This window comes from Pteronotus mesoamericanus, unplaced genomic scaffold (genome assembly GCF_021234165.1).
Source record: "Pteronotus mesoamericanus isolate MK-2021 breed Mesoamerican mustached bat unplaced genomic scaffold, CSHL_Meso_final contig_20, whole genome shotgun sequence".
Taxonomy (NCBI): Eukaryota; Metazoa; Chordata; class Mammalia; order Chiroptera; family Mormoopidae; genus Pteronotus; species Pteronotus mesoamericanus.
In genome coordinates this window covers 94069891-94087378 of record NW_026555085.1, presented here as the reverse complement: position 1 = coordinate 94087378, position 17488 = coordinate 94069891, and the positions used below count along the sequence as shown (strand labels likewise).

At 37.0% G+C, this 17488-nt stretch overlaps 1 protein-coding gene across 4 annotated transcripts in view; it reads right to left on the bottom strand.

The window, feature by feature from the left end:
- PCMT1 (protein-L-isoaspartate (D-aspartate) O-methyltransferase) overlaps positions 1-17488 on the bottom strand; it is a 49589-nt gene that overhangs the window by 25253 nt on the left and 6848 nt on the right. For all 4 annotated transcript variants that reach the window (XM_054570104.1, XM_054570107.1, XM_054570105.1 and 1 more), the window contains exons 2-3: positions 6495-6599; positions 5287-5318 (exon numbers count right to left, since the gene is read on the bottom strand). In XM_054570104.1, coding sequence (XP_054426079.1) covers positions 5287-5318; positions 6495-6599 — 137 coding nt within the window. The remainder of the gene's footprint in view (positions 1-5286; positions 5319-6494; positions 6600-17488) is intronic.

The following is a 17488-nucleotide window of genomic DNA, read 5'->3' as shown; positions in this document are numbered from 1 at the left end:
TATGGAAAGGGAGAAAGCAGGAAACTACAAAAACATATGCGTATAAATAAATAAGGAACAGACATTTATGATCTCAAAGTAAACCCTCATAAGATAATTATTAATTGCAAAAGCCAATAAGAGTAACTCTACAGTGGAGAAGACTGGCAGGCACCACCTTAATCAAGTGAGTATCATATCTTTAGAAATGGGACAAATCAAAATTGTACATTGTCTGATAGGACTATAAAGAGCACGCACCATCACTTCTGTGATATTCCCACCAAAGTGGCATAACCTGAGTCTAATCATGAGGAAAAATTAGACAACCCAAACTGAAGGACATCAACAAAAAAACTGGCCTGAGATCTTCAAATGACTCAGGCCATGAAATCAAAGCAAGCAAGCTAAGGAGCTGTCCCAGACTGATGGAGACTGAAAGAGGAGTGATCCTGTGGGCCCCTTTCTTACAGTGAGGACATCACAGGGACACCTGGAAATATTTGAAAGGAGGTTGAAGATAAAATGGTAGTAACGTGCCAATGTCCATGTCCTAGTTTTGGTGGTTATATTGTGGTTATATAGGTTATACTGCCTATTTCCTTGTTTGAAGGAAATATACCCCAAAGTATTCAAGGGTGATAGGGAACCATTTCACCAACTTACACTCAAGAAATAGATAAAGTTTCTTGATATTGTGCTTGCAACTTTTCTGTAAGTTTGAGATTGTTTCAAATTTTTTAAAAGTTTAATTGTATTGTCCCGGTCAGGTAGCTCATTTGGTTAGAGCATCATTCCAATACACTGCGGTTACAGGTTCAATGCCCAGTCAGGTACATACATGAATCAACCAATGAATGTATTAGTAAGTGGAACAACAAAATGATGTTTTCGCTCTCTCTCATCAATTAAAAAGAAAGGATATTGATTTTAAAAATTTTAACTTTATCTTTCATTGATGTTTCAAAATGATACTGTGGGATACTATCTCCAAATCATCAACCAGCATAGCAAGAAAGTGTTATTAGTATAATGACACTTAGCAATGTAGCTAAGAGATACATTGGATTAATTAACTTTTACTGAGGAAATTGCTGGGGATATTTTACTAAGTTAGTTATTGTTCTTAGACAAGAGGCTTAACCTGAAAGATGGAGCTTCTACAGAAAAAAAGTTTGTGTACGTTTTTGGAATGAAATCTGTAGTTTTTATCACATTCTTAATCATTACTCCCTGAAAGTTAATAATTTCCATTAATAAGGAAACAAGTCTCACACCATAAGAAAATAAAAATAACTGAAAAAAAAACAAGATAACTCCTATAATACCTGATTTTCCTGAATTAAAAAAATCAGAGGACTAGGAGGGACTTCTTTAAGGTACCAATCCCCAATCTCTAGGTAGTACTGTCCCAACTTAATTCCAAAAGAAACTCAATAAATTTTCTTCACTATCATGTTTGTGTAAGATTCATTTTTAAAAAAAGGGGTATACTAAGTTCTTAAAGTCTCATTCAGATTTAAATTGCAAGGCCATTAATCACGATTAGTTTTTTCATGTTTTTATCACTATAGGTATTTTTCTGGATAACCCATGCTCATCTCTAAATCTAAAACTTAACAGTTCTTTAAAGTTTATGTTTATAATTATAAAAAAATCCCAAACCCATTAAAAAAACTGGAAATACAATGAACACTATATTCTCCTCATATAATAAGTGACCAACTGTGTATACTGTGCTCTACTATTTTATCAAACCATCTAAAAACAGGCTGTAGACATGATACCTCATTCCTAAATATTTCAGCATGCATCTGCGGGGGAACCCATTCACTAGGGCATCTTGCTTCACAAACACATCACCATTATTATCACGCTCAAGAAAATCATCGATTTAGTATTACCCAACACATGTACCATACTCAAATTTCCCCTTTTGTCCTAAAAATGAGTCCTTTACAGCTGTTTTTCTCCCCAATCCATTCAAAGTTCATTCACTGCATTTGCCAATCTAGCATATTTTCCCTACCAACTCTCCTCCATCTACCACTTCTCTCTGTTCTTCAGAATACTGACTCCTTTAAGGAGTCCCATCTAGTTGTCCTCCTTACTACCCCATAATCTAGGTATATCAGTTTCCTCATGGTTAGATTCAGACAACGGCTTTTGGCAAGAGCACCCCACAGGGTTCACTGGGTATCTCCCATTGCATCACATCGGGCAGCGACAACGTTGGGCAATCTCACTATCGCACTTGCCAAGCTCAGCCACTCAGTACATGGGGTAATCACCAGGTCACTTTCTTTTCAAGGCCTATTTTTCTCTTGGTAATTGACAAGTAACATGTACAGTAATAATTTGAGACTACATGGATATTTTTGTTCCCCAACAACCTTCCTTTTAATAGTTTTAGATTAACTGATGATTACAAAACAGTGATTTTTTAAAAATTCCATCACTCTTTTCACTTTATTTTATTTTTAATCCTCACCTGAGGATATACTTGACTTTTTTTTTTTTTTAAGAGAAGAAGGGAGAGAGCGAGTGAGAAACATCAATTGGTTGCCTCCCGTATGTGCCCGTACCAGGGATGGAACCCATAACCTAGACGTGTGCCCTGACCTGAAGCCTTTTGGATATGGGATGATGTGCCAACCAACTGAGCAGGCCAGCTAGGGCTCCTTTCACATTTATTTACAGGCATTCTTCTTTCTTTTTTCCCCTGTCTTGCCTTTTTTTTTTTTAATCTCTAGGGACTTATGGATTTTGTTTCTTAATTCACTGTGTTACAATCGCTCGCCTTCATTATCTATCATTTTTTCACTCTCAGACTGTCCCCAACGTGGCCCCTGGGAGCCTCCTCCATCCTGCTCCTGTGTCCTTCAGACACTTCTCCAGCAGCCTCTGAGTGCTTCCTCACTTTCCAACATTCAGTCACTTCTCCAAGGAGCACTAATCTCTCTGAACATTAATGTTGTATATCTATAAAATGTAGTGATGTTTCACAATAAAAGAAATTAAGTATAATGCATGCTACAACATAGATAAACCTTGAAAATATTGTGCAAAATATAAAAACCCAGTCACAATAGGCTATATATTGTATAATTCTATTTATGTGAAATGTCTAGAATAGACAAAGAAATAAAAGGCAGCTGCTAGGACCTGGGCAGAATGAGGGATGAGAATGGGCAGCACTGGGTCCAGGGATCCTTTATGAGGTGATGAAAATGTTCTGGCATTAGATAGCAGTGATGTTTGCAAAACTCTAGGATAGACTAAAAACCACAGAACTGCATACTTTAAATGGACGGATTTTACAGTAGGTGAGTTAATATATTAATAAAGCTGTTATTGATAACTCATGCAGTATTTCCCTGAACATCTAGAAACATACTCCTTTAGTCAATTTCCCAAACAGGCTACATACCAATTCTTCAAAAACACTTTCAGGATTAAGTGAATGTTTTTATGTAAATCTTTTAGTTTAAGTAGTAGTTCAAACTACCTGCAGGAATTTTAAGACTATAACATTTTTTTAAGTAATTAATTTCTTTGAATATGTAACACATAAAAAAAATGTCCCTAGTCCATGATTTTTAAAAAAAAGAGACAGAAAAAAATTGATAAGATGTGAAGAATATAAGCAGATCTCACTTCCACTCCTGGCCCTCTCTATAATACGGCATCTAACGCCTTACCTTAGAAGAAATCTTTTCTAATCTTTATGCCTTTGGGAGGACACATGTATCCATCTGTGTATATCTGATTTTGTCAATTAAAGAATAGTTTAAATACATTTCTGCACTCTACTTTTATGCTTAATGATTCCTGAAGATCCTGCTACATTCATACTCACAGAGCTTCCACGTTTAAAAGTTTCACAATATTTCACTGCATGAATGTACTATAATTTATTAACCATCCACTCTTAGTGGATGATTACTGATTATTGTTATGTTTTATTCCTATAAATAATGTGCCAATGACTATGTTTAAGTCATTTTGCACTTGTACAAATATACTATGGTAGTATAAATATCTTGAAGTGAGACTAGAGAACCTACGGTATATTTCCCTTTTAATAGATATTGCCAGATTGCTTTCCAGCACTATCAATGTACTCTCCCACCAAAAAAAGTATGTGACTGTCAGTTTCCCCTTTCCAATACAAGGTATCAAACTTTAAAAACAATTTTTTTTTTATTTTTCAATTACAGCTGACATTCAATATTAGTTCCAGGTGTAGAGCATAATGATTAGACACTTAGGTAACTTACTAGGTGATCCCCTTCATAACAAGGTATCAAACTTTTTAACCTCTGATGATCCTTCTGGTAGCTGAAAAATGGTATTTCACTATAGCACTAATTTGCAATTTCCTAAATATAGTGAAAATGACATCTTTTCATTTAAATGCCAACCTTATTTTCTTGTACGTTACCCATTTTCTTTTGGACTTATTGGTCTTTTACTCCTTAATATACAGGATACACACATACATGAATACATGTATACATAAGAATTTGCACTATGCTATCTTATGTATTACAAATATTTCCCTTAGTTTTTCTCCTTTCACTTTTGTTTGTAACATTTCTTTCCGCTGTAGAAATCCCAAATTTTTAAGCTGCAAAACATCGGGGGGGTTTTTTTAATGTCAATTTTTTAATGGCTTCTTAGTCTTTTTTCATATTTTAAAGTAATTCTATTCAATGTTTATAAATAATTTTCCTGTATTTTTCTTCTAGTATAATTATCAGTTCACTATGAATGTATGTACAGAATTTATTTTACTATAAAGAAAGCTCTAAGTTTAAGTAAGAGCTTGTCCAAATCAAAATACTTGCAGAGTCAGGAAAGCTATTTTTGTTTTCACCAAAAACCAACAGAGTACTCATTCAAATAACTGACATTTAAACTCCAAGAAAATTTCCAGCAGATTGAAAGTACTAGATGACTTAAAATAGGTCCTTCTGAAAGTTATATAGCTTCAGAGCTGCTATACTTGACCAGCTCCTAATCAATTTTCCAAATAAAATCTGAAATTAATATTCAAATTGAGGTTTCTATATAGTATATCCATTATTTGAAATATTCTCTGGCTTAATTAAGTCATCACTAAATAACATTTTATATCGAATTTTTACATGATTAAATGCTAACCATAACCACCAAAAACTTCACTGACAGTCTCTATCAAGGAGAGTTCCCTTTTCTTTAAACCATTTTTACTAAAGAAAATCATCTTAACGGAAAAACGTGATCCTGTGATCCATTAGTACCAAATGACCCAAGTTCACTTACCATGTGTGGAGCACTGATTGTCGCCTGGAAACCTGCAAAAGAAGAAGAGAACTCCTGATATATTCAGCCATAAAAATATACCAAATGTTCCACGTAATTCATTTTCTAACATCCATAAATTACTTCTCACAATATTTTTCAATGTTATGACCGCAAGAAAATAAAACTTTTAATTTGTACTTTAGAGTAATGCCATGCAGTAGTTAAAATTAGGAAATCCAATCAAGCCGAAGGCTACTGTGCTCATCTACTACAACAGTATTTTTAAAGTTTTCTTCTCCTGTACAGTTGGCTAAGAAAGGAAGAATTCTGATAAGGTGGTAAATGTTTGACTTGTTTTCACTTCAGATTTATAAAAAGAAAATAAGCTTCCATATACAACAGGTATGCAAAATCTTTGCAAAATTCAACTTCTTTATATGTCCGGCAACTAGAGCACCCATCAATCAAAGTAGTTAAGAGACTAATAAACTACTTCAATTTACCCTTTATACTAACACCTGATGTAAATTCATACAATCTTTTTTTAGGTTTTAACTTTTAATTTCTTTCCTTCCAAGGTTGCTTTCTCAAAACTTATTTACCTGCCTCTGCGTCTGAAGCAGTTTTCACTGAGCGGTGGTAGCAGGTGCCTTCGGGGTTCAGAAGCCCCCCAGGATCTTCTCTGCTGGCTGTTACAGTGCTTCAAAAGGAGAAAGCATGGCAGCTGGCCGACAGGATCCTGAGGCACTTCTGAGCCTCAAAGGCGCCCACTGCCAAGGCTCAGCAGTTCAGCAAAAAACCTGCTTCAGGAGAAGGAGTTAAATATGGACTTTCTAAAACCAAGCACAGGTCAAATAATTCAGGGCAAGTGAAGCAAGGAAGTCAGTAACAACTTAAGTACACTTATTTCCTTTAGTACTGATTTTTAAAATTGATGCCAATGAAAAAAACAACAACCTTAGTCAATATTAAGGACCCTAAAGAAAACTCAGCACTCAGCTTAAACTGTAAATTTCATTAAAAGTATATTTTATGAAAATTTTTTAAAAAGTTATATATTAGAGAAAATAGAAAAGATACTTCTAACACATAACATTTTATTAAAACAGCATACAATTCAAATCAGCAAGGTAATAATAAATATCTGTGTACCAGTCAATTTTACTTACAAAAAATATACAGTAAGTAAGTAAAAAATGTGTCATTTTCAGAAATCCAAAGCTTACCTATTGATTGCGGAGAATCCATATAAGGGTTACATTTTGCATAGTGGGAGCGGTCAGTAGCCAGCATTACTTCAAATACTTTATCTGTCTTGATGATTCCATTTTCTGAAATGAATGAGGCAAATATTTTAAGCTGGGGGTAAGATGGTGAGATGTATTTTAGAATAATTACTTTGGCTGCACTGTGGAGACTGGGCTGAAAAACGAGATTGGAAGTTGTTGCAATGGCCCAGGTAATCACAATCTGATCTTTAATGATGATAGTAAGAATGAAGAAAAGTAGAAGGATGTGAAGCATATTTGGTAAGGTGGAGCAAAAGGAGGTTTCTAGTTGTTCATGTGGAAAATAATACAGTAATTGGTAAATAGTGATACATGAATAAACTCTGGGCCCTGGCTGCTGAGGCTCATTGGACTGAGCACTGGCAAACTGAGAAGTCGCCAGTTTGATTCTTGGTCAGGGCGCATGCCTGGGTTGTGGGCCAGGTCCCCAGTTGGGGACATGCAAGAAGCAACCAATCAATGTTTCTCTCACACAACAATGTTTCTCTCCCTCTCTTTTTCCCTCCCTTCCCCTCTAAAAAAAGAAGAAAGAAAGAATAAACTCTGTGTTTCCCTTACTCATTAATCCTACTTTTGCCCCACCCTGTATAAACCTGACGAGTAGAGAGGCAGATAATGGTTGAGATGATGTCATATATTGATTTGAGAAATACTGGAAAAGGATCAGAGTTAAGGAGGAAAAGGATAACTAATTTATTCAGTTAAGGGCTATGATCCACACAAATAGAGATATTCAATAGCTAGCTAAACATGTGGATCTGGGGCTCAGGAAAGAGATCTAAGTTAGAGATAATAGATTTCTAGTTATATAGATGTCAACTGAAGCAATGCAAGTGAACTAAAGTGGCCAGAAATGGTCACATAAAGAAGAAAAAGAAAGATAAACATTTAAGAGATATGCAAAAGAAGTAGAGCCTTTAAAGATTATGACAAGGAGCAACCACGGTGTCGGATGAAAATCAAGCAGATAAACTGACAGAGTCCAAGAGAAACAAATTTTTCAAAAAGTAAACCAATATTAATAGTATATATATTTGGTTCCCCCAACTATCAATTCCTTAAGATTAAATATAGTATGTTAAACTTCAATAACCCTCATCGTACCATGCATATAGCTAGTTTTTCAATAAAGCCCTTATCAAGTCAATATATTTATTGACTAATACATACCCAACACAGTGCTACATGCTTAGGATTATAACAATAAACAAGATAGCATAGTTCCTGTACTCACAGACCTAAGATCTGTAAGATTAAATGTATCAAATTGACTTTCGCAATCCAGAAATAAATTTTTTAACCAAACCGATTTAGCTAAAAGCCATTGAATTTTACAATATAATTGGATGAATATGGTATGGAATTATACCTGAGAAAAGCTGTTTTTTAAAAAAATTAGTGGGACCAGAGGTGGCAACCAAGAGAAGCACTATTTCTGGAGGACAACCAGATAAACAGGGAAAGGATGGTGCCTCTTGAAGTAACAATGAAGTGAGAGAAGGAAGAAAACTAAGGATCCTACAGAAACAAAAGAGCAACAAGATATGCCAACCCCTTCCCTTTTCTCACCACCACTATCATCCATCATCCATTAAAGCGCATGTCACCGTACTGGCAAAAGCTCCTGAACTGTTAAAGTAGGAAAAAGGGGAAAAAAATACTCCATTCAAAACTACTGGAAACAAAAGATAACAGAAGACATTTCCACAAATTAAAAAGAATCCAATATTTAAAACAATATTCTAAAAAAACCTTGCAGAGAGTAAGTATTGAATACAAGTATTTCTAGAAACAATCAACTTCAAGACATCTGTTAATAAAACTATCAGATTTTAAAGGCGACCCCCCCAAAAAAAACAACCCCCAAAAAATACACCTCTTCAGAGTCTCAAGGCAAAAGATGAAATTACCTAATAGGGGTAAAAATAAAAATAGGCATTCAGGTTTCTTATGTTTTCAACCATCAACATTCAAAGAAAAATAAGAATGAAGCTGAGTTTTCAAGAAATTCAGGGAAAATGAAGTCAACAAAATGGGAGTCAACTACTGATGCACTCAACAACGTGGATGAATCGCAAGAACACTAATCTCAGCAAAAGAAGCCAGACAAGAAGACTATACATCATAGATTCCAATTATCTCAAAGTCTAGAAAAGTCAAAACTATAGTGGCAGGGGTGACTGGTGGTTGCTAGGGGTTGGGGATGAAAAAAGGAGAGCAATTGCAAAGCGGCATGAAAGAACTCATGGGTGAAAGAAATGTTCTATATCAGGTATCAGCAAACAGTTGTGAAGGTCCAAATAGTAAATAGTTTAGGCTTTGCAGGCCAGATGGTCTCCATTGCAACTATTCAACTCTGCCGATGTACTAGCAACAACGGCCATAGACAATACTATATGATAGGATGTGGCTGTGTTAAAATGAATCTTTACTTCCAAAATAGGAAGCAGGTCAGATTTGGCCTGTCGGGTACAGTTTGCTGACCTTTGTCCTATTATCAATAGGATGGTAGTTAAGATTGTATTCATTTGTCAAATTTTTCAAATTTAGCCTTAAAATTTGGTGAATTTTCATGTAAATTCTACCTCAATAAAGTTGATTTCTTTAAAGTGTAAGCCAAGGATTTTATGTCCAGCCAAGATGTCCTTCAAATGTCAAGGCCATAGGGAAGAAAAAACAAACACCAAAAAACATTTTCCATGTGCCAGAGCTCAGGGAACGTTGTACACATTAGCCCTTCCTGAAGAATCTTGTAGAGATGTGCTTCGTCTAACCAAGGGATAACTGGAAATATATCAGCAAAGAACACATAAATTGCACAGCAAAGACTAAATAAGGGAGGAGACATGGGTGCTATATGTTCTAGGTTCTGACAAAGTAGAATGAAAGAAACTAAAAACAACTGGAGGAGAAAAAGGGCAAAAGTAGAATTAGAACACTGTCATACAGGTAATAGGAGGAATCAAAGGACACTACTTAATACTGACTAGATGGTAAACAGTTAAGAAAAAGGTAGGTTAAAGACACTATAAAAGATATAAATACAAACCCTACAAATAAGAGTATTTTTAAAAATCAGCAAACAAGGCAGGCACACCAAATAGAAAAACACAGTAAATAGTCATAGTCTGGCATAGACAAACTTATATCATGTTTCCATTTTTAAAAGTTTTAGATAAAGTAACCCAAAAAGAAAATATTATCAGGTTGGTCAAAAAGTCTATATGGTTTTTTTCTGTAAAACAAAAGGTACATTTTTTTCATTTTCACCAATAACTTTATTGATTTGGATTATTTTGAGTATGTTGGCTATCTTCTGCACAGGACAACATGGACTGTTCTCAGTGAATGTCTCAATTTGATAGCTATCAGCTCCAACTGGTCTACCGACTGTGGCGCACTATCCGGCGACAAATCTCCAACACAAAATTTTGCAAACCACTTTTGACACGTTCAATCAGTCACAGCGTCTTCTCAATATACTGCACAAATCTTTTTTTGTGTTTCAGTTGCATTTTTACCTTTTTTGAAATAATAAAGCATAATATGCTGGAAATGTTGCATATTTTCTTCCATCTTCAATATCAAAATGTCTACACAAAAATTCACCAATTTTGATAAGCTTTTTTTTTAAATGCAAGCTGATAATGACAGCTGTCACAATACAATCTAACAAAACTGTTTTGAATGAAGTTAAAGATAACTAAGTTCTACTAAAGCCATCTTACTGAAGAAAAAACAAACTTTTTGGCCAACCCAATATTTCTACACAAACAAGATTAAGCAAGCTACCTGAAAAGGTTATTAAAATAAAATAGTGAAAGCATTTTTTTAAGTTTTAAATCAGAGTAAGAATAGATATCATTTATTGCATATTTACCATGTGCCAGACAAAATCCTAAGCACACTGTATATACTATCACTTTTAAGATATGAACTTATATAGACTATAAACTATGAAACAATCTTACATTATCTCTTACAGTGCTATAAAGTAAGCACTATTATTACTACATTTTACAGATGATGAAATTGAGTTTAGATGAGAGACTTAAGTTGTTCAAAATGACAGAGTGAATAACAGGTAAGGGCCATTCAAAATGTGGTACCAGATTCCTACTGACTACTTCACTGTACTTCTACTGACATATTCAAAGAGTTCAGTGACTTCTATTAATTCATTTCCCAAAATAAATCTTGAGTCGTTCATTAGCCCTGAACCCAACTCAAATTCCAGAGAGGTGATTCATAGATTCTCCAGGTCACAGTGGCCTTAGAAGCCATCAAGTCTAACTTCATAAATGAGTGCCAGGATCCCTGCTTGCAGAGTTCCACTGTCAACAGAACACTTCCCTGTATTAAGATGAAATCTCCCTCCTTATAACCCATTTACAAGACTCCTCAGTGCTGCTCTCTTTCTGAAGCCACAAAGAATACATGGAATTTTCTACCCGGCGAACCTTTTTTATACATCTAAAGACATATCATGGCCACTTCAAGCCTGGTCTTTTTCAGGTTAAGCAGCCTCACTCAATAATTCCAATTTTAATTTATTCATTCTTTTTTTAAAGATTTTATTTATTTTTAGAGAGAGGAATTCCCAGGTATGTGCCCTGATTGGGGACTGAACCGGCGACCCTTTGATTCACAGGCTTGCACTCAATCCACTGAGCCACACCAGCCAGAGCCATTATTCATTCTTGTCTAGATGGATACTTGAAGTATGATATCTAAAGTCAAACATATTGCTCCAGGCATATTCTAAAAATCAAAGTAAGTTATAGAGATCACTTCCCTTAAACTAGATAATATACTTCTATCACACTCATGTGAGTTTCTTGGCTGCTTTCTTAATCTGTAGAGGTATATGGAATTTACTAAAAACCCTATAGTTTTTAAAAGCATGTCACTAGTCATTTATTAAAAAGTCGAACACATCAAGACTTAGAATAAGCTTTCTTAGGCCATTATCGGGTATTTTCCAGTACTTTCACCACAATGTTCTTGTTATTTATTTTTGCCCGTAACTCCATTATGTTAAAAATTACCTAAACAAAGCTACATTTACTAAGTTACTGAATAATTCTCCCATTTGTGGTAATCTGACCTATACAACTGCCAGTGCCCTAAAATGTTTCTGGCAAACAGCAAACTAATTTTATGTTTCACTTTGTGTGTATAACCTTAATTATGAGTAAACATGCAACTATCATTAGGCTTTCTGAAACAGTGAACAGCTTTAGAACCATCCATACCCAATCTTCCTGTGCCCTAGGGACCAACGACCCTAATTAAAGAATTATAATAAATGGCGAATGTTGGCCCAAATACGCCATTGATTCCAATGAGAAGTTGGTAGGAGTCAAAAGGAGAATGTAATAGCATGCAAGCTATAAGCCAAATAATAAAACACCTAAAAAAATTAGAGCCATGTTAGGGTATCTGTTTCTTTTATATTGAGGGGTGAGGAAGGATACAGAAGAAAATAAATTCCAAGAAAAAAAATACTGTACAGAAGTCATGATTTAGATATGAAGAAAATGAAAACGTGGCACGATTTCAAGCAACTGATGAAGTGTAAAACAAAAAAAACATCTGACTATTCCTCTTCAACAGATGGGTCAGTGATATCAGACAATAATTGCAGGGAATAAACTCATAGCACACTATGAGTATATAGCTCAACAATGTGTTGACACAGCCATATAATTAATGATGGTTACGGATTTTTCAACAAAGTGGGAAAGATTTAATTACCGCTCAGAACAAAATGTAAATGTTAACTTTAACAACATAAAATCTGCTAATTAGTTGGAAAATGAGAAGGGAGCTTCCTAATATCTTTTCTGACGAAGTGGAGGGGTTAAGAGGTAGTATCAGTTTATAAATTATGTAACAAGAAATTGAGGTTAAAGTATATTACTCAAAGTTACAAAAGTAACCAAAACAGAGGAAGCAAAAATTATGATACGAGTATAACTGTATGGGGAGGGTATAAATACTCATCCTTCTTAGCAGGAGGTCAGTAGATATGTCCAAAGCTGATAAAGCAAAAAAGAGCAGTTTAAGTATATGATTTAGAGACATAAATATAATCCACAAGAACCAAAAACATGGTTAAAAATGGTTCACTATAGAGCCTGGGGGTGGGAAAGAACATAGCTTGTAATCATTATTTTTCATCATAAGCCCTTCTGTACTATTTTATCTTTTAACCATGTACATGTATTATGTAACTAAACATTAATCTTTTAAATTATCCTAACCTTGCTATCACTGATAGTATGTAGTTATACAGTTATACCACAACGTGCATGCACACACATGGGTGAGCATCCTCTAATTATTATCAAGATGTAGGCCTGGCAGAGACTCCTTTCCTTTCTTTCACAGTGGTAGAATTTTAATCGTGTGCATTATGTAGTTATGTGTTGTCAACTGAGTTCTTGTCAATGGAACAGATGCAGAAGTTATGTATGCAACTTCTACATCACACCCTTAAAAGAAATGGAGGTTTTCCCCTTTCCCAATTTTTATGCCCCTCAGTGGGAATATGGAAATGATAGAAGTAACCATCTTCAGCCTTGCAGATGAGGGAAACGCTTTAGGAAGTGCAACAAGAGAGAAGCAGCCCAGGTCCTCAACACCATGTAGCCGGCATAGTAGCCCTGAACTGCCTACTTGGATTGTTACAGGACACAGAAACTGATTTTGTTCAAGCTATTGCTTTTTTAATTGATTTGAGAAAGCGAGAGATTGATTTGTTGTTCCATTTATTTATACATTCATCGGTGTAAGTGCCCTGACAGGGGACTGAACCCACAACCTTGGCTTTTTGGGATGATGCTCTAACCAACTGAGCTACCCAGCCAGGGCAAGCTATTGTTATTTTGATTTTTGTTCTAGCAGCCAAAGAGATCCCCTAATGCACAAAGTATCAGAAAAGAAAAATGAGATCAGTCCGAAGACCAGGATTAGAGCTGGAGCATGGGAGTAGGCTGTATAAGTCCTTAAAAATGCCCGAGAACTAAGCAAGAGGTGATTACACGTTATACAGTAAGTGACAAGAAACCTGGGGAGAAAAGTGACAGAATAGAAAGTAGTACACGAGAAAAATCAGTATAATGGGTAAAAAGATCTGAGGGGAGGAGAGTTGAAAGTGTGACGACCAATCAGATACTTGGAGGAATATCACTAAGAACCTAGGCTAGGAGGGTATCAATGAAAATACAGTGAGACGGCTATAAAAGGCCATCTGTAAGAACTACAACAGGTCCTTGACTACTGTCAATTCATTAAACGTCATTTCACTATAACACTGATGAAGAGAAAAAGTCAATTCCCGGCCGAGGCCACTGTCTGTGTAGAACGCGCACGTCCTCTCCATGCCTGCACGGGTTTTCTCTGGGTACTGCAGCGCCCCCCACATCCCAAAGACGTGTACATCAGGCCCACTGGCGCGCCCACACTGGCCCAGTCTTTGTGGGGGTGGGGGTGTGTGCACCCTGTGTTGGAAGGGTGTCTTGTCCAGAGTGGGGTTCCGCCTTGCTCCCTGAGCTGCCAGGAGAGGCTCCAGCCTCCCAAGACCCTGAACTGGAAGAAACGGGTTGTAAAATAATGATCTTACTTGTTTTCATTAATCTTTCTTAAATACTTGCACAGTCTGCATTTATCTCAATGTTTAATAGAGAAGAGTTTTCAGTCTTTATTTAGATGTTTGGTGATGTTTTCGTGAGCAGAAATATACAATAGGAACTTAATTCATGTTTGTATCGATTAGTCTACAGTAAAGTTGGTTTCATTACATGTTGTTATGCTTAAAGTTGCAGTTTCCAAGAACCTATAGAAGATGTTAAGTGAAGAGTTGCTATACTTAGTTAATTTGGTGACAATCCGAGAATCAATGACTACGCAAAGATTTGTGATCTGGGAAAATAGAAGCAAGCAAGCAACCCAGGCAGAATGATAAACAAGAGGGTCTGTGTTGGTGTGAAGCACTAAAAACACAGGAATAGAAACCTTCTCTAAGCTGATATCAAAGTTACACCCCAATAAAGGAAGGATTACATTATTATATTCATTTATATGACTTGAACAGTTGTTAATCACCTAGTCTATATTTCTTCTCAACTATCAACATGCAAGAAAAACAAAAAGTGAACAAAAGTCACCTTTTACTTCCCATTTAACAATTAGGAAGAGCCTGAGACATTCAATACAGGAAGTCTGAAAAGCATTAGTCTTAAATTCACACCATTATCAAAGAAAAATTTTGTATGATGGCAAGCTATGATAAAGCATATCATCTAAGTACCAGGGATTACTTTCCAAAAAAGCATCTTTCTCTAAATTGTGACCACTCTTAGTACAAGAGTGCATATAAAGCCAGCTATTTTGACACTATTTCCAAAGGCTGATGATCCTTGGACTCCTCACAAATGAAAATATTATGTAAAACTCAAAAATAAAGATAACCAGACTTCTGGTCAAGATGGTGGTATAGACAGACATGCCTCACCTCTTCGCACAACCACATCAAAATGACAACTAAAATACAGAACAACCATCCCTCAGAACCATCAGAAATGAAGTTGAATGGAAGTCTGAGAACTACAGAATTACAGAACCACATCCATCCAGACTGGTAGGAGGGGCGCCGACGGGGAACAGGCTGGTCCCACAACCATGTGTGGTGGATAAAAATTGAGGAGGGATGACTCAGAAGCAAGGGGTCCCAGCCCCACACCAGATCCCCCCAGCCCAGGGTTCCAGTGCCAGGAAAGTAAGTCCCCACAACTTTTGGCTGCAAAACCAGAAAGGATTGAGTTGGTGGAAGAAACTGTTGGGAGCCACAAGCAGTTCCTCTTAGAGAACCCACACATGGACTCACCCACTCAGACTCACTCTCTCTGAGCTCTAGCACCAACGTAGCAGCCTGAAAGGTACCGGTGGCATACAGGAAGAAACTGAAGTGTCTGGCATCAAAGGGAGCAGAGGCTATTGTCCCTTTTCTAAACCTTCTCCCCACAGAGCCACAGAGCCAGCAAGCTGGTGCCATATCTGAGACCCCAACAACCTGGCTAACACTGTTTGACCCTACTCAGAGATCTACTCAGAGATCTCCCCAGAGACTCCGCCCCACCCAACTTACATGCCCACCCAAGCTGCTTTTCCATGTGAATGGCTGGTCTTGGCTCATGCATCTTTACTTCCTAAATCCTATCAAACATGCAACAGCTGACCTCAGTGAGCCCCAGCCCCTGCACTAGCCACAGCCAGCCTAGAGTCACAGCTTGGCTTCCCCTGGGAACCTCTGAGGCCAGCCAAAGTAGCAGTCTTCTCAGATTGCTTTATACCTCTGGAAAGGTGACCCCAGGCAAAACAAAGGTGGGCACTGACCATGGCCTGTATCACCTGGAAAACCCAGAGCCAGCGCACCCAGTGGACAGCTACAGCCCATGTCGGAGCACCACAACCGCCCTGCCCTGCACAGCTGATCCTCCACAGAGGATTGAGGTTGGTGGTCAGTAGTCACAAACAGCCCTTGCAGCTGACTGGCCTGGGTAAATCCTTCCCATTGATCTGCCAGCAGCAACCAAGGCTCAACTACAAGAGGAGGGTGTACTTAGCCCACACGAAAGGCACACTTCAGGCACCCAGCTTGGGTGATAGGGGAGGCTGTGCCACAGGACCCTACAGGACACCTACTGCATTAGGCCGCACCACCAAGACACAGAGTCAAAGCAGCCCTTCCTAACAGGTAGAAACAAACAAAGGGAGGATGCCAAAATTAGTAGACAAAGAAACATCGCCCCAAGGAAGGAACAGATCAAAACTCCAGAAAAAAGCTCAATGAAATGGAGATAAGCAATCTATCAGATGCAGAGTTCAAAACACTGGTTATAAGGACATTCAAGGAACTTAGTGAGGACCTCAACAGCATAATATAAATCCAGTCAGAAATGAAGAATACACTAATTGAACTAAAGACCAAGTTATATGGAAACAACCGTAGAGTGAATGAAGCCGAAATTCAAAACAACGTTATAGAACTCAAGGAAGCAAAGAGCAACCAATCAGAACAACAGGAAGAATACAAAATCCAAAAAAACGAGAATAGTATAAGCAGCCTCTGGAAGAACTCCAAGAGGTGCAACATTCACATCATAGAGGTGCCAGAAGGAGAAGAGAAAAAGCAAGACACGAAATCTATTTGAAAAAAAGAGTGAAAGAAAATTTCCCTAATTTGGTGATGAAAATACACGCAAGTCCAGGAAGCACAGAGAGTCCCAAACAAGATGGATGCAAAGAGACCCACTCCAAGACATGTCAGAATTAAAATGCCAAAGGGAAAAGATAAAGAGAGCATCCTAAAAGCAGCCAGAGAAAAAAAGTTAGTTACCTACAGGGAAGTTCCCATAAGACCTGCAGCTGATTTCTTAAAAGAAACTTTGCAGGCTAGATGGAGCTGGCAAGAAATATTCAAAATCATGAAAAGCAGGGACCTACAGCCAAGATTACTCTACCCAGCAAAGATATTATTTAGAATTGAAGGGTGGATAGAGAGCTTCCCAGACAAGAAAATACTAAAGGAGTTCATCATCACCAAACCATTATTATATGAAATGTTAAAGGAGCCTATTTTTAAAAAAAGGTCAAAATTATGAACAATATAATGGCAAGAAATACAAATCTATCAACAATTGACTCTAAAAAACAAACTAAGAAAACAAGAAGGACCAACCCAGAATCATGGATACTGAGAGCGTTGTGATGGTTGCCGGATGGGAAGCGGGTGTGGGAGGATGGGTGAAGAGGTGAGGGGATTAAGAAGTACAAATAGATAGTTACAGAATAGCCATGGGGATGTAAAGGACAGTATAGGAAATGGAGTAGCCAAAGAACTTATATGCATGACCCATGGACATGAA